Consider the following 26013-nt stretch of genomic DNA (forward strand, 5'->3'; position numbering starts at 1 on the left):
GGATGGGAGGGAGATGGGAGAGAGGTTCAAGAAGGAGGGGATATATGTTCATGTATACCTGTATTACTTTATTTTTCTAAGCAATTGGAGATTTCTTCTCAAATATTTGAGTATAATTTTTTAAAATTTCTAGTTCTGATACAACTCTAATACCTTAATGCACTCATGTTTAACTGAGACCCTATTTAAGGACCCAGCATATAGTCTACCTTGCAGACCACTTCATGTGATCTTGAGTATGTATCCTGATGGTGCTGGAGAGACTATTCCATTATGTCAATTAGAATCAAGCTGGTTGAGAGTACTGAAAACTTCAGTGTTAGAGGACCTACAGACTTCTTTTAAAGGGTCACATAAATATTTTAGACTTTGTGGGCCATACAGGCTCTGACCCAGCTATTCATCTCTGCGGTTATAAAATGAAAGCAGCCAGAGGTAATATGTAACAAGTGGGCATGATTGTGTTCAAATAAAACTTTATATATAGACAATGAAATTTAACTTCATGTTAAGTTTTACAATCACAACAAAATATTCTTTGTGTTTTTTACCATTTAAAGTGTAAAAATCAGGGACTTCCTAGTGGTCCACTGGTTAGATTCCATGCCTTCAAGGTAAGGGGCTCCAGGTCAACCTTGCTTGAGGAACTAAGATCCCACACGCTGTGCCATAGGGTCAAAAAATAATAGTGAAAAAAATTTTAACAGAATAATATGGAGGTAATATAGTTTATTTTTAATTGTAAAAAATCAGTCTCAGTTAATGGGCAATACAAAAATGAGCAACTGGAATGGATCTGGCCAACAGGAGAATTTGCTAACCCCTGTTCTGTATCCTAACTAGTTTTTATGTACCAGGCTATCAATTACTGAGAGAGGAGTATTGAAATCTCCAGCTCTAATTGTGGACTTTTCTATTTCTTTGTTTAGTTGTTAGTATTCTTTATGTACCCTGAAGCTCTATAATTAGGTGAAATATATATATGTATCAAGAAATAGAAATAAATATATGGAATACAAAGTAATAAATGATAAATAAAATGGAATATAAAAAATAATCTAAAGAAAGACAGGACACAAAGCAGAAACAGAATGAATATAAATAGAAAACAAACAGCAAGATGACAGACTTAAACCCAACCATATCAATAACTGTATTAAGTGAAAATGGCATAAAGATTCCAATTGAAAGGCAGAAGTTACAACAGTCTGGATAAAAGCAAAATTCAATTATATGGTGTGAATAAGAAACTCATTTCAAATATAAAAACCTCAGGTTAAAGCTAAAAAGACGAGAAAAGATAAATATGTAAACACTAATCATAAGAAAGATAAAGTGGCTGTACTACCATCAAAGTAGACTTCAGGAAAAGGAATATCACTAGGGATAAAGAAAGACACTTCATAATGGTAAAGGGTTCAATTTATCAAGAAAACATAATACGTCACACATAAAACATGCACATAAATGGTAGATAACCTCTGGTTTTCAATTATAATGTTACTTTTTTGGTTAGTTTTTTTAAGTGATTGCTCTGGAGTTTAATCAACAGTAAGTTTCTTTAACTTACCCCAGTCTACCTTAAAATAATACTATAATACGTAGGTATTATGTAAGAACTTTTCAAAGTATACATCTGTTTCCCTTATCATACATATCCTTTGTATTACTGTCATATATTGTACTTTTCACATTTGCTACAACCCCCCAACTATATTAATTTTATCTTGCTTTAAATAGTCAATTACCTTTTTTCCTTTCTGCATCTTGTTTTAATCCCTTGTATCTTATGGAGCTTTCCACAGAGAGCATTCTATAGTTCTTATCAAAATTTTTTTTTACTATGGTATAATACACATAAAATCATTATCTTTAAACACAGAATTTAGTGATGTTAAATACATTCATAATGTGTAACTATCACAACCATTCATTTCCACAGCACTTTTCACCTTATGTTGATAAAACTGAAACTCTATATCCATTAAATGCAGTTCTGTAAACCCTCTTCTTCCAGTCCCTAGCAACCACCATTCTACTCTCTCTCTCTAAGATTCTGTCTACTCCCTAAGTATTCTTTCTCATTTCTTTTTGAGCATATTAGATAGCTATTTTCTTTATGGTTACCATGGGGATTACTTTAACATCCTAAAGTTATAACACTCTAATTTGAATTTAGTCCAGCTTAACTTCAATAACATACAAAAACTCTGCTCCTTTGTAGATCTGTCCCCACCACTTTCCACTATTATCACAAAAGTAGATCTTTAAACAATGTGTGCCCAGAAAAACAAACTAACAATTCATTTAAATGTTATCAGTCTCCTAAATTATGTCGAAAACAAAATGTGGAGCTACAAACCAGGTCACTTGAGAGCTTTTAGATTAATAATTTTTAAAAAAAGTGCATTAGGCCCTTAAATCTGCAGAGAAGAAAAAGTGGATAACAAACCATTGTTTGAATGATATAGGCTTTTACAATGGCATTCACTGAGATCTTTATTGCCTCAAAAGGCTTTGAGCTACTGTCTAGTGTCTTTTCATTTCACCCCAAGGGACTCCTTTGAATATTTCTTGCAGGGCAGATCTAGTTAACCAATAAACCTCTTCAGTTTTTACTCATCTGGGAATGTCTTAATTTCTCTCTCACTTCCGAAGGACATTTACCAAACATAGGACACTTGGTTAACGCTTACATTCTTTTACAACTTTGAATATACTGGCCCACTGACTTTTGTCCAAGTTCCTGAAGAGAAATCTGCTCATATTCTTATTAAGGATCCCTTGCATGTGATGAGTCAATTCTCCCTTAATGCCTTGCGGATTCTGTCTCTCTGATGTCCAAAAATTTGGTTTCAAATGTGTCTCAGTGTGGGTCTCATCGAATTCATCTCACCTGGAGTACATTAAGGTTCTTTGATGTTTATATTCATATTTTTCATCAAATTTCGTATTGTGGTAATGTTGGAAATCAGATTCTTCCCTTTTCTCGGGGTTTTCTTGTTGGTGTTATTGTTTTTCTGATTCTTCTGGACTGTCTCTATGCCAAGAATAAGCTTAAGGTGTAAATTTAAGTCCTTCTCAAGTGTCTTCTGAGCCTTTTCCTGGGCATGCACTATTACCTTCTAATTTTCTCTGTAGATGCAGTTGTTTTTTTAATGTCCTAGTCTTTAATATTTGCTTCCCAAAAGGGTGCAGGGGAAGGAAAATGAAGGGGAGGAAGGTGTGGAAAACACCAACTAAATCCTGCGAAAGTCACATACACTGGGGGTGAGGGGTGCTGACAGAAGGGGGAGGATGCAAGAACAACGGCTGCTTGCCTCTTCACATCTATGTGATCAGAAGGAGCAATCAGAGCACAGATCCTTGAAGCTGACAGACCAGATCCTTTCTGCCCACCCTGGCTCCTATCTGTAAGCTGCTCTGGAACTCACACAGCTGCCTGCCATGTGACTGAGGGTGAGGGATGGTAGCTGCTACTGTGCTGAGAGCTAAAATTGACCATAATTAACCACAATTTACCTTCCGAGTCTTCCCCTGGAGCTCGCAGGCCTTCAAAAGACTTCAGAGTTCCAAATTAGTTACAGGCAGATTCTGCCAGCCCAATTGTCGCTTAGGTAGAAAGACTCCTGGTGCTTCTTACTCTACCACCTTCCCAGAATCCCTCAATTATCTTTCAACTTAACCAAAAACATGAGGAAGAAAAGTCACATATCCACATATTTACCACTTTGTGTAGACCCAAATTTCCACCTGGTATCATTTTCCTCAAGTCTGAGGAATTTCCTTTCCCGTTTCATAAAATTTAAGTCTGTTACTAACAAATGCTCTCGGCTTTTGTGTGCCTCAAAAAAGCTTTAGCTTTTACTTTTGAAAAATATTTTAACTGTACATAAAATTTCAGTTTGATTGCTATTTATCTTCAGTACTTTGAAGATGTTTCTCCACTGTATTCTGAGTTGCACCATTTGGGGGCAAGAACTCTCGTTCCTCTTATCTTTGTTTCTCTGAAAAATGTGACTTTTTTTCCTCTGGCTACTTTTAAGATTTGTTCTGCATTCCTGGTTTTCAGCAATTTGATTACGATGAGCCTTGGTGTGGTTTCCACTGTGTTTATCCTGCCTGTGGTTCATTGAACTTCTTGGATATGTGGGTTTACAGTTTCCACCAAATTTGGAATATTTTTAGTCATTATTTCTTTAGACATATTTGTTTCCCAATCCCCATCTTTTTTTCCCGTGACTTCAAATATACATATGTTTAGAACCACTTTACTTTGTTCTACAGGTTGATAAGGCTCTGATTTTTTTTTCAGTTTTTTTTTTTTTTTTTGGTCTGTGTTTAGTTTCTACTGTTGACTTAAATTCGCTGATTATTTCTTTTACAGAATATTAGTGCTGTTAAAGCCATGCCTGTTTCTTTTTAGATGCTATATTTTTATCTCTATAAGTTCCATTTTCTCCTTGTTGATATTTTCCTTTAAGTCCTTTCACATACTTTAGTAACTGTTCCAAAGTCCAAATCTGCTAATTTCATCATATGTCATTTTTTAAACCTGTTTCTGTTGACTGATTTTTCTTCTAGCTATGGGTCACAATTTTGTGGTTCATTCCACGTCTGGCAATTTTTGGTTAAATGCTCAACACTGTGAGCACTAGCATTTGTTTCATTCCTTTAAAGTGCCAGATTCTTTCTAGAAAAAAGTTACTTTCAGATCAGGTAACTGTTTTTAGCTTGCTTAATTTTAAGTCTTTTTAGGGTGGGTTTAGAACAGTCTTTATGGTACAGCTGAAATACCATCCCTATTGGTCAGACATGTGTGGCTTAATATTCAGCAATAAACTCAAAGGCAGATTTCTGGAGCATTTTTCTCACAGATGGAAGCTAGCACTCCTATAGGCAGAAAGATAAAAAGAGGAAAACCCATATAGAAATGTAACACTTCCACTTATATCTTGTTAGACAGCACTCAATCACATGAGCACACCTAGCTATAAGGAAGACTAGAAAAGTAGTCCTTTAATCTGGGAGACAACATGCCCTGATAAAAATTAGGGCTCTGTTGCTTAAGAAAATAGAAAGTATTTGGGTACACAATAAATAGTCTTTGCCATCATTCCTAAGATTACATTGAGAAGGCAAAGCATATGATTTACGTAGACAAGTGTAAAACATTTGTCTACAGTGCTGGACATCCTGGAATGTGAAGTCAAGTGGGCCTTAGGAGGCATCACAAACAAAGCTAGTGGAGGTGATGGAATTCCAGCTGAGCTACTTCAAATCCTAAAAGATGATGCTGCGAAAATGCTGCACTCAATATGACCAACAAATTTGGAAAACTCAGCAGTGACCACAGGACTGGAAAAGGTCAGTTTTCATTCCAATCCAAAGAAAGGCAATGCCAAAGAATGCTCAAACTACCACACAATTGCACTCATCTCACACACTAGCAAAGTAATGCTCAAAATTCTCCAAGCCAGGCTTCAAAAGTACATGAACCATGAACTTGCAGATGTTCAAGCTGGTTTTAAAAAAGGCAGAAGAACCAGAGATCAAATTGCCAACATCCGCTGGATCATCGAAAAAGCAAGAGAGTTCCAGAAAAACATATATTTCTGCTTTATTAACTGTCTCAAAGCTTTTCACTGTGTGGATCACAACAAACTGTGTTTCTTAAAGAAATGGGAATAGCAGACCACCTGACCTGCCTCTTCAGAAATCTGGATGCAGGTCAGGAAGCAACAGTTAGAACTGGACATGGAACAGACTGGTTCCTAATAGGAAAAGGAGTATGTAAAGGCTGTATATTGTCACCCTGCTTCTTTAACTTATATGCAGGGTACATCATGAGAAACGCTGGGCTGGATGAAGCACAAGCTGGAAACAAGATTTCCGGGAGAAATATGAATAACCTCAGATATGCAGATGACACCACCCTTACGGCAGAAAGTAAGGAACTAAAGAGCCTCTTGATGAAAGTGGAAGAGGAGAGTGAAAAAGTTGGTTTAAAACTCAACACTCAGAAAACTAAGATCACGGCATCTGGTTCCATCACTTCAAGGCAAGTAGACAGGGAAACAGTGGAAACAATGAGAGACTTTATTTTCTTGGACTCCAAAATCACTGCAGATGGTGACTGCAGCCATGAAATTAAAAGATGCTTGCTCCTTGGAAGAAAAGCTATGACCAACCTAGACAGCATATTAAAAAGCAGAGACATTACTTTGCCAACAAAGGTCCAGTCTAGTCAAGGCTATGGTTTTTCCAGTGGTCATGTATGGATGTGAGAGTTGTGGACTATAAAGAAAGCTGAGTGCCGAAGAATTGATGCTTTTGAACTGTGGTGTTAGAGAAGACTCTTGCGAGTCTTCTGGATGCTGAAGCTGAAACTCCCAATACTTTGGCCACTTTATGCAAAGAACTGACTCATCTGAAAAGACCTTGATGCTGGGAAAGATTGAAAAGGATTGAAGGTGGGAGGAGAAGGGGACGACAGAGGATGAGATGGCTGAATGGCATCACCGACTTGATGGACATGGGTTTGAGTATATTCTGGGAGTTGGTAATGGACAGGAGGCCAGGTGTGCTACAGTCCATGGGGTCGCAAAGAGTTGGACATGACTGAGTGACTGAACTAAACTGAAACTACAAAAATTTTGTGATGAAGACTGTACTGAATACAAAAAGATCTTTCAACACATGGCTTTCTTTTAGCAACCCATTATTATTGTGATTTTTAAGATTATTTGTGTCTTTGAAGAACTACTTAACTATCTTACAATGGGATTAAACTCTTTAAATGAGCTTTAGAAACTTTCCAATAAAATTTGTTCAAAATCAATCAAACATTTATTCAAAGGAGTCAAGAACTAAGAGTAACATAATCTTTAGTTTTTGAAGTTTTCAGAGAATTGCAAATATTGAATCAAGTATTACAAAAGTATTTTTAATGTATAGGTGACCTAAAAAATAGAAGTAAAATTTCTAGGTACCAACAGGCCAGCCCCTTAGGAGGCCCCCTTTCAGTACAAGGCAAATTAAATTTAGAAATTTTCCATCTACCACAGGTATTCAACAAGGAAGTACATGTCTGTTCAGAGATCTGAAAGGAGAAATGTAAATATCCAGATTTTTATTTTCTCTTCTCTTCTGATATGAATCCCCAAAGCAGTATATTAACATATACATTAGGATATGTTAGCAGAACTATACTATGCATATGCGCATGCTCAGTTGTGTCTGACTCTGTATGACTCCTTGTACTATAGCCCACCAGGCTCCTCCATCCAGGGAATTTTCCAGGCAAGAATGCTGGAGTGGGTTGCCATTTCTACCCTAGCAAATCTGGCAGAGCAAACACAAAAGATTCTCACAGAAGGAAAAAAATAATTTAGTTGAAGTTTATCTCATAACCAAAAATTATAAATCAAGTAAAAATAATATACCATAAGCAAACATTAGCTGATATAAAACCCAGGAATATTAGAACCCCTAACAACTCCGTAATTGTAAAATCTGAGACTATAAAAATTGTTTTAAATAATTTAAAAATTAGAGGAAAAAACAATAGAAACCATAAGAAAAGAACATGATATTAAAAAAAAACCCAACTAGATGGTCTTTAAAAAACGAGTCAAATAGACATAGAAAAATGAAAAATATATGCCTTGAAATCAAATACTCAACAGAAAGATTAAAAAGCATATTAGACAAAGCTGAACAATGAGTGAATCAGAAAACCATTTCAAAGAAATTATCCAAAATACAGGACTTTAAGGAGAAAGTGGTGACAATGAATGTAAGAGGTCAAAACAAATGCAGGACTAAATGAGGTGGCCCAAAACATGTCTAACTGGAGTTCCAGAAGGAGGCAATTCTGTGGAAAGTTGGGGTCACTACTAAGCAGGATAAAGGAAAGTAAGTCTGCAGCAATAGTCTTCAACCCTGGCTGTACCTTCCATGTGTCAGCTAAGAAGCTTGAAAAACAGTACCTAGGCCTCTCCTTCCCCAACCAGCAATTTTAGAATTGGTGTGGAGTAGGTCAAGGTATCTGTATTTTCTTCAAAGCTTCCCAAGCTATTTTAGTGAACCCTCAGAGAACCAGCGATCCACACCTAGACATAGCTAGAGGCACAGAACAAAATTAAAGAAAAAAATGTTAAAACAACTACAGAGAATTAATTCTATCTACATAATAATAACGAAGGCTGACAAAGGCTTCTCAACAACAGAGGCTAAAAGAATAATAAAATAGTACCTGCAAAGTACTAAGAGAAAATAACTGTCAACCTAAAAACACTGAACCTAGAATGAAATGGGATACAAGAAGAAATTCAAAACATAAAGACAAAACACAGCGGACTATGCTGCCAGATAAACTCACAGCTCATACATCTTTCTTTTCCTAAGTAATCAATCAATCAATCAAGATGTCAGTCTTTCTGGTCATCTGTTCCAGTAGTTTGTAAATATGACCAAACAAATTGACCTCAGTTTTAAAGTTAAAAGCAAACACATGGGCCCCCACCCTAGATGTACCATAGTTCTAGGAGTAAGAGCCAAATTTTCCTTAAAAAGTCTAACAGATCAAGAGGATAATCAGATTTCAGAACTTCAGATTCTAGTTATTTCCTTCATTCAGTAATTCTCTTTAAGTATGGCTCCTCAAATGTTAGCATTATCATTCCTGGGAACTTGTGGAAATGCAAAATTATCAGGACCCATCCCGGATCTACTGGCCTAGCAATTCTGAGGATGGACTCTGCAACTGTGCTTTAACACTCAGATGATTCTGAAGCCAAGTCAAGTTTGAGAGAGCTTTTAGTCTCCTGCTCCTATTATCTACTGTTCACACTTCCACAAGAACAAATCCCCTGCTCTGCCCCACCAACAAATCCTGTAGAGTAATGTTCCATGGCTGAGCAATGCTCATATACTCTTGGTCTCTTCACTGACTTTTCTTCTCATTTTCATCTTGACTGTCACTTCTCTTACAGGGCTTCTCACGTAAAGGTTGTTCACTCTTCCAGACATCAGCATCTGGAAGGTGAAGTCCACTCATTCTCTAACTTCCTAGAACTCCAAAAACATTTGGATAAAAAAATCTCACCTTTTCTGAGACTCTCTACTCTCATGGCTTCCATGGTTAAGTGAGTATGATATTGATTTCCAAATTTCTCTTATGATGCTGAAACCAGAAGAACCCACTACCTACCTGACACTTCCACCTGGATGTTCCCGGAGGAACTTCAAATCAATATATGAAATCTGAACATGCTATGTTGTCCAACCCTATTCTTTCTGTATTTTCTAATATAAACGAAGGCACTACAATTCAGCTACACAATTATCCAAATCTAAAATCTGAAAATCATCAATGGAATTCCTTATTCAAACATTCAACTAATCACCAATTACCATCAATTTCACCTCTAAGTTCTTTAATTCTCTCCATCACAACTGCTACTGCTACAGTACAAATTTTCCTCCCTTACCAGGATTTCCTGTGCAGCAATAGCCTCGTAACCCCCTTGCTATCTCTTCAGTACTTCACTCCTCCAATTCATTTTACAGTCCTCAAATTTCAAGAACATTTAGTTTTAAAATCATGTGAGCTTATAAATTTTTAATTTAGTTTTAATACTTCTAAAGCGATCATCATTCAATGCAAGCTTTTAAATCTAGCTATTTTACTCAATAGTTCTAGATCACCAACTTACTGATAATTTATCACAATTATGTTAACAAAGAATGTCAGTCAAAAAAGGAATTATCAAATTAGATCCAAATTAATCCTTAAAATTTAAGAGTGCTGTAACTAGTAACTTCATCTATATGAACTTCACTGCCACAAATTTTAGTTTTTGTTATAAATATTAGCACTTGATGTTATAAAATCAGCAAAATAAGAACACTGTGGAAAAAATGTTTGAAACCCAGGGAAGAAAATTCTCAAATTTTGAAAAAAAAAAATAAAACTCACCATACACACCTGCAGAAGGAGTGGAATTGTTCATGGTAAAAGGTCCGTTAATGATGCCAGAAGAAAGAAGCTCATCAGACCCCCGCTGAAAAGCAAGAGCAATATTCTGTTAATAAAAATGAATCTCTGATAATGATCCATAAATTTACTACTAAAAAATATTAAAAGCTAGTACTATTACTTAAATCTGGTATCACGGCATTTAAGGAGAACTCCTCAAGAACCATAACATCTAAAGGTTGTAAGAGAACAGTAAAGGAAAATTATCACACATCTACATGGTTGTTAATGATAAAAAACAGAATTGCCATCACATAATTGGGAGCATAATCCCATAACCTTTTTTGATCAAACCCTCTGAGACGTTTTTTTTTTGAAGCTTCCAGACAGTTTTATTTAAGACTTTACATATCTCAATAATCAGTTAAAAAGCAAATGTGCATTTTTAGAGTTGTACAAAAGGAAAATAATAGGGAAATGGCTGGCTTATGATGTGGGGCCAATTTCCATAAGTTAAATCTAAGTTTTAGAACCTGGGGCTCTAAAAACAGCACTTGTAATTAATACTGTTCTTCAGATTCAGAGTTTAAGAAAGTCACTACATTTTATTACTTGACATTGTAGATTTAACAACATACTGGTAGCAACATGTAACTTCTCACATAGATTAGACATCAAGAGATCAGCTTATGTATATAAACTTAAACACTGAAAATGAATACATTCAGCTATTATGGAACTTACAACAAATACAAACTTATTAACAACTTTCCAGAAGGCACAAAAGACAGTATTAACAAACAGTGGTCTTTTGCATCACTTTCAAAAATTCTTCCTTGTTTATTTCTGCATCCCCATCATGATCAGCCTCATCAAGCATTTTCTGAAGTTCATCATCTGTTAAATTTTCCCCTCGTTCCTTAGCAACCCTCTTGAAATTGTTCAGTGATATACTTCCTATATCATCATCATCAAATAATTTGAAAGCCTTCAGTATTTCTTCTTTTTCATCCTTTTCACTCATTTTTACACTCATTATGGCAAAAAATTCTTCAGAACTAACGGTGCCAATTCCTTCTTTGTCAGTTTCAGCTATCGTCTTTTAAATTTCTTCTTTCTTTGGCTCAAATCCTAAGGCCCGCATTGCAATCATGTCTCCAACCGGCGCCCCCGGCCGGGACCTCCCAGCTTTACCGGCCAGCCGAGCTGCCCAACAGAAGCTCACCACCCGTAAGCCAGTGCTAAGGCCGCTCTCGCAGATCTCTCCCCTCTGAGATGTTATATCTGAGGCACCAAAAACCACATTCAGGGGTTGTATCCTGATTATTATTTTTGCAGTATACTTTTAAGTATATTTAGTGTATTTTAAATACAATTGGTATATTAAGCATGTTAAGTTTTTGTAGTATATTTTTAAGCATTTGCATGTGAATAATTTGTGCAGCACTCCTTGACTTTTTCATACATATATATATACTTTTTCATGATATATGATATATACATATATACATATATTAAAAGTTGAACAAAAAGATGTAATTTATTTCTATATTGGCCAAATCCTTTAAATAAGTGACTTTTCATCCATTATTCCTTAAATGGTCTTTACTGTGTATTATTTCTTAAATAACTACTCTTTTAAGTAATTTAGACTCTTTTTCAGGTATGAGTTTGATCAATTTCAAAGTTGAACTATCAAAGCTAAAAGATAAGTGAGCGGGACTACCCTTTTTATTGTCACCATGAGGTCTATTACCAAGATTAAAACATTTATATATAGGAAGGACAATAAACAACATGTATAAATTTAAAACTAACCTGTTTCAAATGGTAATTTGTTCGGCTCTTGGTCAATGTTTTTGGCCACACGTCACCACTTGTGAGATCTTAGTTCTCTGACCAAAGATCAAAACCCGGCCCCCGACAGTGGAAGAGAAATTTCCTGATCTTCCCGACCCAGGAATCAAACCCATGTCTCCTGCTTGGCAGGCGGATTCTTTACCGCTGAGTCATGGGGGAGATCTAGTTATGCGCACACAATGTAATTAGTATAATCTCCTAAAGGTAAAAATATTCTTTCAATAAAGGAAACTTTTTAAAGTTTTAAAAAGAAATGCAAACTTTTTGATACCAACAAAAAGTAAATTCCCTCTGTCAGATAAATTGATAAAAGACTGGATTTTGACAAAATTAAAATGGAAAGGACTACAAAAGAGATTTAATAAAGTTCCATTTATGATTAACCTTTGAGAATAAGAGGTGCTTCCCTGGTAGCTCAGTCGGTAAAGAACCTGCCTGAAGTGCAGGAGACCCAGGTTCAAACCCTGGGTCAGGAAGATCCCCTGGAAAAGGACATGGCCAACCACTCCAATATTCTTGCCTGGAGAATCCCATGGACAGAGGAGCCTGGAGGGCTACAGTCCATGGGATGGCAAGAATAGGACATAAGAAGAATAAACAATGAGGCATTAGAACTTTCCTTCAGCACACTGATGATATCTGTTTAGAAAAAAAACAGGTCAAATTTTTCACTATAACCACCTTCATTTAAACATTTTTGCATACTTATCCAATTATATCAGGAAAATATTTAGATGTTAATTAGCTAGATCATTTTCATAGTTGTGTTATCCTAATACACACTGTACAAAGTTATAATATCAATCTATGTTCCTCTGTAATCTTTTTAACTGATAAGCTTTTGTCACATTGTTAGTCTCCATTATAATTTAATGAATTCTTAAATTCTATAATTGCCTACTATTTTTTTTTTTATTAGTTGAAGGCTAATTACTTCACAACATTTCAGTGGGTTTTCTCATACATTGATATGAATCAGCCATAGAGTTACATGTATTCCCCATCCCTATCCCCCCTCCCACCTCCCTCTCCACCCAATCCCTCTGGGTCTTCCCAGTGCACCAGGCCCGAGCACTTGACTCATGCATCCCACCTGGGCTGGTGATCTGTTTCACCATAGATAATATACATGCTGTTCTTTCAAAACATCCCACCCTCACCTTCTCCCACAGAGTTCAAACGTCTGTTCTGTACTTCTGTGTCTCTTTTTCTGTTTTGCACATAGGGTTATCATTACCATCTTTCTAAATTCCACATATATGTGTTAGTATGCTGTAATGTTCTTTATCTTTTTGGCTTACTTCACTCTGTATAATGGGCTCCAGTTTCATCCATCTCATTAGAACTGATTCAAATGAATTCTTTTTAACAGCTGAGTAATATTCCATGGTGTATATGTACCACAGCTTCCTTATCCATTCATCTGCTGATGGGCATCTGGGTTGCTTCCGTGTCCTGGCTATAATAAACAGTGCTGCGATGAACATTGGGGTGCACGTGTCTCTTTCAGATCTGGTTTCCTCAGTGTGTATGCAAAGAAGTGGTATTGCTGGGTCATTTCCCTACTACTCAATATTAGCATCACATGTAATTTATGGATCCCCAAAATTATGCTGCATTTAGAATACAGTATTTTCTGTATTTTATATTCTATCCATAGAATAAATATTCAGAAGTAAAAGAGACAATCTTTTCTTTTTGAATGAAGATAAAACTGTAAGAGATCTCAAACTTCTGCTTAACAATACAGAGTAACTTCAAGTTACTAGTATACTACAAGCGACTACTAAGATGCGTTTGTACTTCTATAATAAAAGTCAAAGTCGCTCAGTAGTGTCCGAATCTGTGCAACCCCATGGACTATACAGTCCATGGAATTCTCCAGGCCAGAATACTGGAATGGATAGCCATTCCCTTCTCCAGAGGATCTTCCCAACCCAGGGATCGAACCCAGGTCTCCCGCACTGCAGGAGGATTCTTTACCAGCTGAGCTACCAGGGAAGCCTATCCCTTTTCTCCAGTGGATCTTCCCAATCCAGGAATCAAATTGGAGTCTCCTGCATTTCAGGTGGATTCTTCACCAGCTGGGCTACTTCTAAAGGGGTTTTTCAAATATTGTTGGAATTGGCACATGACCACCACAATTTTAATATTACAGTTTGGCTCACAGTCTGTGTAGTAAAGAATCTAACCTTATTCAAAGAGAGGTCTAGTTTTTGCCCTCTCTTGGGAGGTAATCTCTAAACCTGTGGTAAAGTTATGCCTGAGAAAGTGTCTTCTTTTTTTAAAAAACTTGAGGGCCTTTGAGTCACCAGACAGTGTTAGAGGCAAGGCTCACGACACGCCTGGAGGGGTTGGAGAATGAATTTTAAGATCAGCCTCCAGAGCAATCAAGTATGCTTAACACAGAGTTGTTGTTTGTAGTTACACAGAATTGCTGTTTTGTAGTTTAGTCGCTAAATCATGTCTGGTTCTGTGATCCCGTGAACTGCAGTGCACCAGGCTCCTCTGTCTATGTCTAGGCAAGAACACTGGAATGGGTGGCCATTTCCTTCTCCAGGGGATCTTCCCGACCCAGGAATCGAACCTGCGTCTCCCACACTGCAGGCAGATTCTATACCATCTGAGCCACCAGGGAAGCCTATTCCTTAACTTGACTGTTGGCCTAATTCCTTTCATGGATAAATGATGAATCAGTACAGCAAATATAATAAAACTATTCATTTAAAAGATTTCTTAAAACTTCACCTCTAAATCACCATTTAGATTTCTAACTGTAAAAGAAAATTCAGTCCAAAAACGTGATCTACTAGTCAAATATTTAAAAACAGATAAATTTATATGGTATATTAAGTAAAGTAATGCAACATCTTAACTGTTATATCTCATGATTCTACACAAAATATAAACTAAAACAAGGAAATGGTGAACATTAGAGTCTTCAAAATAAAAGTATTTAAGTTTGATAATTCTACTAGATCTTCTAATAGTAACAAGAATTTTAAAAAAGAGTAGCCTAAAATAATGCATAAGTAAAGCAAACCCTATATGATCTAGTGAAATGCTGGATGTCTATTTTTATGTCTTATTATACAATAAGAAAAAGTATTTGATCCTCAAGTTTTATACTTGGAAATAGCAGAGATGGGGTTACCATTCATTTTACAGAATAAACACGCATCTCAAATAATTTTGACACTTTAAAAAACTGATAACTTTTGACCCTAATAATTTCCAGATATGATAAAAGATAAAGATAGCAAAAAGAGCTTACATTTGAAAATGCAGTCATAAAAAATATTCTGATTATCAAAATTTACTAGCTAAGCTTTTTTGCTCCCAAAGATTCATTTTCAAATCATAGAAAATAAAGGTTTTAAAACATTATAAAGCTCAAATCCCGAGTCATATTACTTTGTAAGCTTTGTAAAAAGTGACAAAAACACAATCAGTTCACTAAACAACTATTCTTTCCTTGACATCAATTCTTTTTCCAGGAGGGGGGTGGTAAACCACTGCCTGTAATTAACAGACTACTTCACAAAAATCAAAAAATATTTCTGAAAATTATGCTTAATATTTATATCCTAAGGGTCTGAAAACTAATTTTCCATTATACTCAAGGAAGAGCAATGCAGACCTAGGTAAAACTGAGTGTCTTTTAAGGGAGTAAATGTTTGCCTTCTTCTCTTCTAGGTTCTTTGGCTGATCTAAAAATTAAACTGACACAAACCAGATAAACGGGAGAAAAACAAAATTTAATTTCATACATACAGGAACTCATGAAGATATGAGACTTCAAGAAGGGACCAAAGCATGCAGTTTTTATGCCTTTTAGATAAAGAAAACAGTTATTTGTGGAGATCTGACAAAACAAAGAGGCTGGGGCTTAATCAGCCTTCTCTGCCTTGAATTTCCTATCTCTGGTGATAAAGATGACTTCTACCCTCCTTGAACTAATGTAAGGAGGATACTTTCATTTGGAAGATTTATTTTCTGCTTTCAGGGAGACAAAGCAGGGTCAGTGTGCTTGCATCATCTCTTTCTTAAGTAACTTTAATTCAAAATAATCAACGCGCGAAAGTGGCCTATTTTAGGGTGGCATGTTTTGCTCCACGTCACTCTCTGCTGGGGCTTTCCTGGTGGCTCAGACAGTGAAGAATCTGCCCTGCAATGCAGGAGACCTGGGTTCGATCCCTGGGGTGGGAAGTTCCTCTGGAGGAGGGCACGGCAATCTACTCCGATCTTCTTGCCTGGAGAACCCCCAGGGTCAGAGGAGCCTGGCGGGCTACAGTCTGCGTAGTCGCAAAGAGTCGGACAAGACTGAGCAACAAAGACAGCACTCTGTGCCCGCTATGGTAAGAAATCACAGTTTACGAGATGAAGGAAAGAGAAGCAGAATGAAGACTCTAAACAAATGATGGAAAGCTTATTTGGATGAGTGACTGTAGAGGATCAACAGAAGAAAACTGTTAAAGTTAAAAAGTGAAAGAAAAAAAGACTGTACCACAGGTAAACAAATTAACATTAAACAAAAAGACTTTAACAAATCAAATAATGAAGACATCATGGGGTGGGGGTGGAGGAGGAACAATACTTGCTCCACAGTCTCCTTAGAAACACACAGTAAATTTACAAAAGTTCAACAGTTGTTCTGTGGACTTGTTAGCTTTCTGAGTAAGTCAACACACCAATCCGCTTCACTGCCTCAAGTATCAATTATTGAAGCTCTCTCCTGCTGAAGAATAATTAAACACACAGGGCCAACAAAGCGAAGGAATACTGCAATTAAGCACCACAAATAAAGTGTTTTATTATCAACTTGATGGGAAGTGGTTCTGTTTAGCCTTAAAGTGAGATTATTAATATGACAAAAGGCAATCCACGCAACTGCGCATCAGCCAATAAAACAACAGGTAAGGAAGATTCTGAAAACAAACAATTAGCTCATGGTTAAATTTCTGATCATACCTAAATGCATGTGAAATTCAAGAATAAGATATTTATTTTAGTCTATCAAGGTACTATGATCATAAAAAAGCTATCAAAAAAACTCATTATTTCCCATGATACTAGAACTATCTTTTTTTTATTAGGTATTAGGTTTGACTTAAGGTATTAGCTTATAGTTAACACCATAGGTTTTTTCTTCTGTATAATTAGGTTAAAACTACAATAGATAGGCAAAGTTTGGAAAGAAAGAAAAATAATGAAATAAAGTCTGTCACTGTTTCCATTGCTTCCCCAGCTATTTGCCATCAAGTGATGTGACTGGATGCCATGATCTTAAAGTTTTTTTTGAATGTTGAGTTTTAAGCACCTTTTTCACTCTCCTCTTTCACCTTTATCAAAAGGCTCTTCAGTTCCTCTCCACTCTCCTCTTCACTTTCTGCCATAAGGGTGGTGTCATCTGCATATCTGAGATTATTTATATTGATAATGTATTAGAGGAGGAAGAAAAAATAAGGATAGTTGTCTCTGGTGCAGTGTTAGTCACTCAGTCGTGTCCTACTCTTTGCGACCCCATGGACTGTGGCCACCAGGCTCCTGTCTGTGGAATTCTCCAGGCAAGAATACTGGAGTGGGCAGCCATTCCTTTCTCCAGGGGATCTTCCCAACCAGGGATGGAACCCAGGTCTCCTGCATTGCAGGTGGATTCTTTACTGTCTGAGCCACCAGAGAAGCCCTATATATGCATTAGAAAGGTACTAGAAGGGTAAAGAAAAACCTAATAAAATTGTTGTCTTTATGGAAAAGACAAGAAGAGGGACAACACTGTGAATAAGAGTTCTCCACATGTACACAGCTGAATTTGTTTTACTACTTCTGTTCTTTTATTTATGAATTTAATTTTTACTTTTATCAAATATGTGTACTAGAACAAATATTACAAAAGAGTTTATATGATAAAAGCAGATCTCGGCACCCGAATTCAGTCTTTAAACAGTTCTTATTTTAATGTGGTTGCCACCACAACACTAGACAGCATGTTTATATTACTACTTACAAGTTATCAACTTGAAAAATAAACTGACTGACCTCTAATGTGAAACCTTAAGAATTTATCTCTAAAATTCCTCCCTTTTCTGTTCTCTCAATGTTTGAAATATATGCTATTAGTTTTAATTCTTGTTTAAGTATCTTTGAACTTTAAATACTAAATTTATATCTTTATTGCTTGTTTGGCAACTTGGCCCTATCTCTTTCTGTATATATTTTGAAATGTTAGATTTTATTCTTTTATTTTTTATTATTTAAAAATATTTTAATTTTATTGGAGAATAGTTGACTTACAATGCTGTGTTGGTTTCAGGTGTACAGCTAAGTGATTCAGTTATATACACATTCACTCTTATAATTTTTAAAAAAAATTTGATTCTCCATTTTGAAAGAAAACTTTTGGGGCTCGTAATCTGTCCCCCCCTCCCTGCCTTCTCTGCCAGCTTCGTTTTTACTTTTATTGGTACAGTTGTTATATTTTGCCCTCCAACAATAGCCTTCTTGGTTCTGCCCATTTCTGTCCTGTCCAAAGGGTGACTCAAAATTGAATATCGATAAACATTATTTATATTTTTATTACTATGCAAATATTGTACAAGGAAACATAATCCTGGCACAATTTGTTTTTTACTCTGTATGTCTAATGTCACAACCTTAGAACCACTTGAAAAAGACTGTTCTTAGAATCAAGATTAAATGGATTCTTTATTACACTCTATCAATTTCTTAACACCATGATATATTCTAATTTGGTTCATAGTTAGACATCTTTATTTATTCACTCATTCATTCATTTTGCTTCCCATAACATTTTAAAACTGTCTTTATTTTTCTGACACTATTATTCTTTGTGATATCATCAAATTTCCCCCAAACTCTTCATGATACCACTTATTCTATATAGTTCTCATTTTTCTTCCTAAGATCGCCCACCTAAAACCCTCTATCCTCTTGCTTCAATCTTGAATGACTGCTTTCTAGGACTTCTGAACAGTTATTAACTTAAGCCTTCTTTTCATTTTCATCTGGGTTGACTTAACTTTTTCCTAAACTTCTGTCTTCTGTGTCCTCAGTTCACATTACTTTGCTGCAACCTTAAATAACTACCTAAATGATGGTAAACACCAAGTTAAACTTTCTGGGTCCATGCATGTCTAAAAATTCTATCCTCATAATGAATCATTTGACAGTAAAGAATTCTGGGTTAAAAATTATTTTTCTTAAGAAAATTGAAAACACAGTCCCATTTTCATCTAGCATACAGTATGACTGGTAAGATGCCAGTCTGACATTCATTTCTTCAAAATTTACTTGTTTTTTCCTCTCCCTGGAAGTTTTCTGAATCATCTCTTCACCCATGGAATTCTAAAATTTCACAATAACATATCTAAGTTATAATACTTTGTACTTGCTGTACTAGGTAATAAACAGGTGAATCTGAAGCCCGAAACTCGAATGAGTTGGTCTGAAGCCTGAAACTACCACTGTCCTTTGCACTTCCCATATTAAGTAATAAGTTAGTTGGAAGTCTGAAGCGAGCATAAACTGTTAACTCCCATCTCTAAAATCAACCATGGAGAAGCTGCAGAAGCTAAAGGGATGTGTGAATCTCTGGAACCAAACTAATGAGAGGAAAGCCTTGATGAAATATAAGGAAAAAAAGACAAATCAACAGCTGAATTGAAATTTTAATACATTTCTCTTAGCAACCAATAGACCAAACACATAAAATAGGACCAGAAAAAACAAAACAATCAATAACTTGAGCTAACAGATATACTGAATGCAGAACCAGACAGCCAGCTAAGAATAAACCTTTACAAAAACAGATACTGTGCCAGATTGGCAAACTTTATATGTAAAGGGCCAAATAGTAAGATATTTTAGACTTTGTGGGCCAAACAGTCTCTGTCACAATTCACAAAAGCAATCATAGACAATTTGAAAATGAATGAGCATGGCTGTGTTTCAAAAAAATTTTATTTATAGACACTGAGATTTGAATCTCATCTATTTTTCACCTGTTACAAAATATTAATCATTGGATTTCTTTCAAGCACTTAGAAGTATAAAGACCATTTTAGTAAAGGATGTATAAAAACAGATGGCTGTGAGCCCTGTTTAGTCCTTAGACAATAGTTGCCAATTCCCATTTTAGTTCATAAGAGAAGTTTCAATACAATTTAAAGAAATACACTGAACATACTATGTTTTCTATAATAAAATTAGAAATGATAAAAAAAAGAATAGCTAATGTTTGACAACTAAACTTTTAAAGCTACTGAATAATCCTGGAGTTAAAATGGAAACTTTTTCAAAATGATACATGTACCACAATGTTCCTAGCAGTACTATTTACAACAGCCAAGACGTGGGCACAATCTAAATGTCCATCAACAGATGAATGAATAAAGAAGTTGTAAGATACACACACACACACGAATATTACTCAGCCATTAGAAAAAGAATGAAATAATGCCATTTGCAGCAACACAGATGGATCTCCAGATTACCATATTAAATGAAGAAAGTCAGAAAGAGAAACATTAAGTATCATATGATATCACTTACATGTGGAATCTCAAGTATGATATAAATGAACTTACTGTACAAAACAGAAACAGATTCATAGACATAGGAAACAAACTTACGGTTATCAAAGGTAAAAGAGGGAGGGATAAATTAAGAATTTGGAATAAGCAGATACAAATTGCTATACAGATATAAAATAGATAAACTACTGTACAGTCCAGGGAACCCTATTCAATATCTTGTAATAAACTATAATGGAAAACAATCTGAAAAAGAGGATATATGTACACATATATAAATATACATATATATGTAACTGAGTCACTTTGCTGTGCATCAGAAACACAGTACTGTAACTCAACTGTACTTCAAAAGTAAATAAATTTTTTGAAATCATAAGGAAAATGCAAAAACATTTGGATATAATGAAAGTGAAAAACACAAGTTGAAAACTTGAGGGATCCAGCTTTAGCACTTAAAGACAAATTTATAGTTGAAAATGCATTTATGAGGAAATAGCAGATTTTAAAATATGTGAGTTAACTATCTGACTGAAAAAAAAAAAAAACAAATCCAAACCCCAAAATTAGTGTGAGAGGAATAAAGTACCTGAACTGACCATTAGGATTAAAGATAGTGAGATAATATACAAGGACATCCCTAGTCCCCACTACTGATCCAGGTCCAGATGACTTCACAGGTGAGGTCAACTAAACTATTAAGAAAAAATTTATTCCACAAAACAGCAAAAGAATGACAGTTCCTCAGTTCATTTTAAGTAGCTAGTGAATGAAATCTTGATTCCAAAAGTAAAATTAGAAAATCACCACTTTATAACTATCATTGTAGTAACAATTTCAGGAAAGAATCATCAAAATAGATGTTAAAACTAGTATGTTAAAGTTTGAGAATTAAAATAATATTAGTGAGGCCTCAAAGTATCACTCCACAAAATACTTACTAGTTGCAAAGAGAGAAACAGTAAATTTACAGTGGAAAATCTGGCAAATATAACCTAAAGTGATCAAAGTTAACACATTACAAGTAACAGGACAAATCAACATCCTTTGCTTTCTGAAAAAATACACTAAGAACAACATAGCTTCTGTGGTATTCACTTAAATCTAGTTATAAAAAACAGATAAACTCAAAGTAAGGGATATCCTATACAATAACACATCTATATTCTTTCAAAATGTCAATATCATGAATCAAAAAGACTGAAGCAACACTTCAGATTAACTTCCAGATTTTGATAATTATGCTACAGTAATGTCAAATGTCTTTGTTTTTAGACAATATACTCTAAAGTATTTAGGGGTTAAAGAATAAAGCAAAATAATATATCAGTGATGTTGCAAGGAATCTCCTTGACATATAATTAAGAAGGGAAAATTAATAATATAGTGGAGAGTTGAACTGAAAATCATGCTAAGCAAATGCTGATTCAGAAGGATAAAAAAGGAAAATAGAGATATATACATATATCTGCAGAAAGTAACATATAGATATATAAAGAGAGAGAAAAGACTATAAATGAAAAGTAAAACAATGAAGCAAATGTGAATTGCCTGGTTAATGACTATATAAGTTTCTCTTTTTTTATAGTACTGTGCAACCTTTCTGTGTTTGTGTTGAAGTTTTAAAAAATAAGATATCAATGAAATTCACCACATTAGTACAATAACAAAAAAGAAAATCTTTATAAAGTAAAAATCAAAGTACGTACAAACTACAGTAAGCTATCAGAGAGAGAGAATGTGGTAATATAAAAAAGTCATCTGCACAGTGATTTACAACCAAAAAAGTATTTGTATTTTTTATAATCTTGTGTGCATTTTAAGTTGCTTCAGTCATGTCCAATTCTTTATGACCTATTGATTGTGGCCTGCCAGGCTCCTCTGTCCTTGGGATTCTCCAGGCAAGAATAATGAAGTGCATTGCCATGCCCTCCTCCAGGGGATCTTCCCAACCCAGGGATGGAACCTGCGTCTCCTGCACTACAGGCAGATTCTTTACCACTGAGCCACCAGGGAAACCTAAAGAGTAAGTGAAGCTATTTTATACTTCTTATTCTTAATTTATCTAAAAGAATTTATTTAAAGTAGAAACAGTAACAATATATTGGGTGATTACAGCATATAATTAAGTAAAATGAAAGATGAGGGCTGTTTTGATGGCCCAGTGGTGAAGAATCCGCTTGCCAACGCAGGAGACATGGGTTTCACCCTTGGTCTGGGAAGATCCTACATGCCACAGGACAACTAAGACCACACTCCGCAATGACTGAGCCTCTGCGCTAGAGCTTTCCAACAAGGGAAGCCGCAGCAATGAGAAGTCCATGCAACACGACTGGAGGGTAGCTGCCACTCACCACAACTACAGAAAACCCACTCACCAGTGAAGATCCAAACAAATGCTTAATTTTTTTTTAGAAAAGGAAAGATAACAATGTCCCAAGGGACAGGAAGGACAAATTGGGAATGCTCTGTTTAAGCTTCCTTGGTGGCTCAGACGGTAAAGCGTCTGTCTACAATGCAGGAGACCCGGGTTCAATCCCTGGGTTGGGAAGATCTCCTGGAGAAGGAAATGGCAACCCACTCCAGTACTCTTGCCTGGAAAATCCCATGGATGGAGGAGCCTGGTAGGCTACAGTTCATGGGGTCGCAAAGAGTCAGACACGACTGAGCAACTTCACCTTTACTGTTTGAGCTACCTGCACTATACACGAAGCGGTATAGTATTATTTGGAGGTGAACTTAACAAAGTTGTAAATGTAGATTGCAACCACTAAGGATGTTTTTAAACTATGAGAAACTAACAGAGGAGATAAAGGAATCACATAAAATGCTCAACTAAAATCAGAGAAGGCAAAAAAAAATGAGAGGGGAAAAAATAAAAACAAAGAACAAGTCAGTGAATACAGAACAGTTTATGAACAAGATACTTATTAATTCAACCCACTTAATCATCCCTTGAAGTGTGAAAGGTAATGGTCTACATATACCAATTAAAAGACACTGTTCAGAGTGGGTTAAAAAAAAAAAAGACCTAACTGTATGTGGTCTATAAGAAATCAACTTTAAAGGAATGGGCAAAAAAGTTAACACTCATAAAAGAAGGTAAGTGAATGGCTAACAAGCTCATGAGAGGGGACCCACTACTACCAGTCATCAGGTCAATGGAAATTAAAACTATAATAAGATACTACTAGCCATTCTAGTTACACTTACTAGCATGGCTAACAGCAAAGTGTTAGCAAGGATGTGAGGCAACCTGAACTCTTAATGCAAAGCTGGTCAGAGGGTAAAGTGGTGCAACATTTTGCAAAAGAACCAAGTTACCACACCCAATTTTACTCTGAAGCATGCTGTACAATGAAACAAACATCTACACAAAGACACATACACATGTCTATAGTAGCTTTATTCATAATAGCTCCAAAATGAAAAGAATCTAAATGTCTATCAACATGAGGATGGATTTTTAAATATCGTGACATATTCACACAATGGAATACTCTCATTAAGAAAGAAGAAAAACGTACTGATACATACAACATAGATATCAATAAATCTAAAAACCCATTTTGCTGAGTAAAAGCCAGACATCAAAGAGCTTATGCTGTACATCGTTGTTTTAGCACTAAGTCATGTCCAACTCTTCTGCGACCCCTTGGACTATAGCCGTCCAGGCTCCTTTGTTAATGAGATTTTCTAGTCAAAAACACTGGACTGGGTTGCCATTTCCTTCTCCAAGGGATCTTCCCGACCCAGGGATCGAACCTGAGTCTCCTGCAATGGCTGGCGGACTCTTTACCACTGGGCCAGGGAAGCTCGTGCTGTATACACGCAGCATGAATATTTTATTCCATTTATATGAAGTTCAAAACATGCAAAATTAATCTGTGGTGACAGAAATCAAGAGTTGCCTAGACTGGGTCTAGAAAAGGGCAACAGGAAACGGGGGGATAAGCTTGTCAAATTTACTGCACTGTACCCTTAAGATCCATGCATTTCACTCTATGTAAATTACAGCTCAGTTTAAAAGAAAAAAAAAAATTCCTGGCAAAGGCCTTCAGTATTTTCTGTAGTTCAAGTATAGCAAGTAGCAGATGAATTTTTTTCTGCAAAGGGTCAGAAAGTAAATCTTTTAGAATTTGCTGTCATATGGTGGCTGCTATAACCCTTCTGTCATTGTATCAAAGTATCCAGACAATATGCAAACTAAAGAGCATGGCTATGTTCCATTAAAACTATTTACAAAAACAGGTGGCAAGCTGGATTTGGTCCACAGGCTGTATGTAGTCTGCTAACTCCTGGTGGAGTAAACAGAAAATCAATCTTCAAAATTAATTTAGCTTAATTTCTAATTCAGAGTCAAATTAAAAAAAAACTAAATACGACTCATTGTTCTTTCCTATATGGTGATAGGCAATAATAATTATTAGAAGCCGATTATAATCCTTCCTAAACTTGTTTTTATACACTCATGGAATCATTTTAAAATAGAAAGACCAACCAGAAAATCCCTAATATGGTTGATATGCAAGATCATCATTTTAGAAAATCATTTAACAGTTATAATAGTATCCTGAAAAATTACCTAGGAATGTGAGAAATATTTAAGATAAACTGGCTAGTAAATAATTAAAATATGAACTGGAAATTTAAAATATACTTAGGTACACACATAAAAAGCTATGTTACCCACAGTGGTGATGCTTTGATTTATCTGGTATAATAAAGGTTTTGAAACACATTCAGTATCACTCATAATCACCTGGTTTGTTCATTATCTAAAAGAATTGAAAATTAACAACAGCAATCCCTTCTTGATGTTTTTAAAAGTATTTCAGAATACTAAATAACGAATGGAAATAAAACAAGCATTTTCTGAGAAGTACCAAAAGCTAATTTCCTTGCCTAATTTAAACAAGGCTCAAAAATTTATATCTTGCAAGAACATCCAGGGTACACAACTAGGTATATCTACACAACTAGGTAAATCTCAAACATGGCACATGTAAGCTGCCTGAAAATGTTTATCCATCTTCAAGAAAATCCCAATCTAAAAAATGAACTTAATCCTCTCTCACCATGGTATATACCCATCAGAAGAAACACCAGCAAAACTAGAAGGCTTGGGTTCCAGCATAAGTTAGCCACCTAATTGACGGTGTGAGAATCTGGCATCCATTCATTCATAAGGCATTTCTGAGAGCTTAGTATGTGCCAGACACTGGAAACACAGTAGTGATGGAAATATCAAAAATTCCTGCCCTCATGACACACTCCAGTGAGTCACTTAATCTCTAAAAACAATTTAGTTTTCTTTCTCTAAGATAATGGATTTCATATTTAAGGGTATTTTCAAGTCCCTAAAATAAGATCCATATTCTTTCCTGCATCCAGGAAAGCAACTGATGGAGCATCACCTGAATTCCACTCTTTCACTGGCTAAAACGCTTTCCTGTGTCATCAATTTCAGAGAAAAAAAAAAGTAATAGACATTCTTGAAGGACTTATTTTAAATTTGCTAATTTTGTTTTATAAAATTTAGAGGAAATATGAGCCTTATTGGCCTATTACTTGGTAACTAAACTTCCTTGGATGGAATCCAAGAAAGAAGCAGAACAA

The 26013-nt window shown here is 35.6% G+C and overlaps 1 protein-coding gene and 1 non-coding gene across 7 annotated transcripts in view; one reads left to right on the forward strand and one right to left on the reverse strand.

Annotated features, from left to right (window-relative positions):
- Positions 1 to 26013, reverse strand: part of PTBP3 (polypyrimidine tract binding protein 3) — an 87832-nt gene that overhangs the window by 56969 nt on the left and 4850 nt on the right. For 4 of the 6 annotated variants that reach the window (XR_010664652.1, XM_065947613.1, XM_065947611.1 and 1 more), the window contains one exon: positions 9983 to 10067. Coding sequence is in view for 5 of the 6 variants with exons in the window: in XM_065947611.1 (XP_065803683.1) it covers positions 9983 to 10067 (85 nt within the window). In the remaining variant the exon portion in view is untranslated. Of the gene's footprint in view, positions 1 to 9982; positions 10068 to 26013 lie in introns of those variants that run through there. The other 2 variants (XM_065947614.1, XM_065947612.1) reach the window with 1 other exon arrangement.
- TRNAF-GAA (transfer RNA phenylalanine (anticodon GAA)) lies at positions 12247 to 12319 on the forward strand. Its single transcript has one exon. It is a non-coding gene; the product is annotated as a tRNA-Phe (tRNA).

This window comes from Muntiacus reevesi, chromosome 10, assembly GCF_963930625.1.
Source record: "Muntiacus reevesi chromosome 10, mMunRee1.1, whole genome shotgun sequence".
In the NCBI taxonomy this organism is placed as follows: domain Eukaryota; kingdom Metazoa; phylum Chordata; class Mammalia; order Artiodactyla; family Cervidae; genus Muntiacus; species Muntiacus reevesi.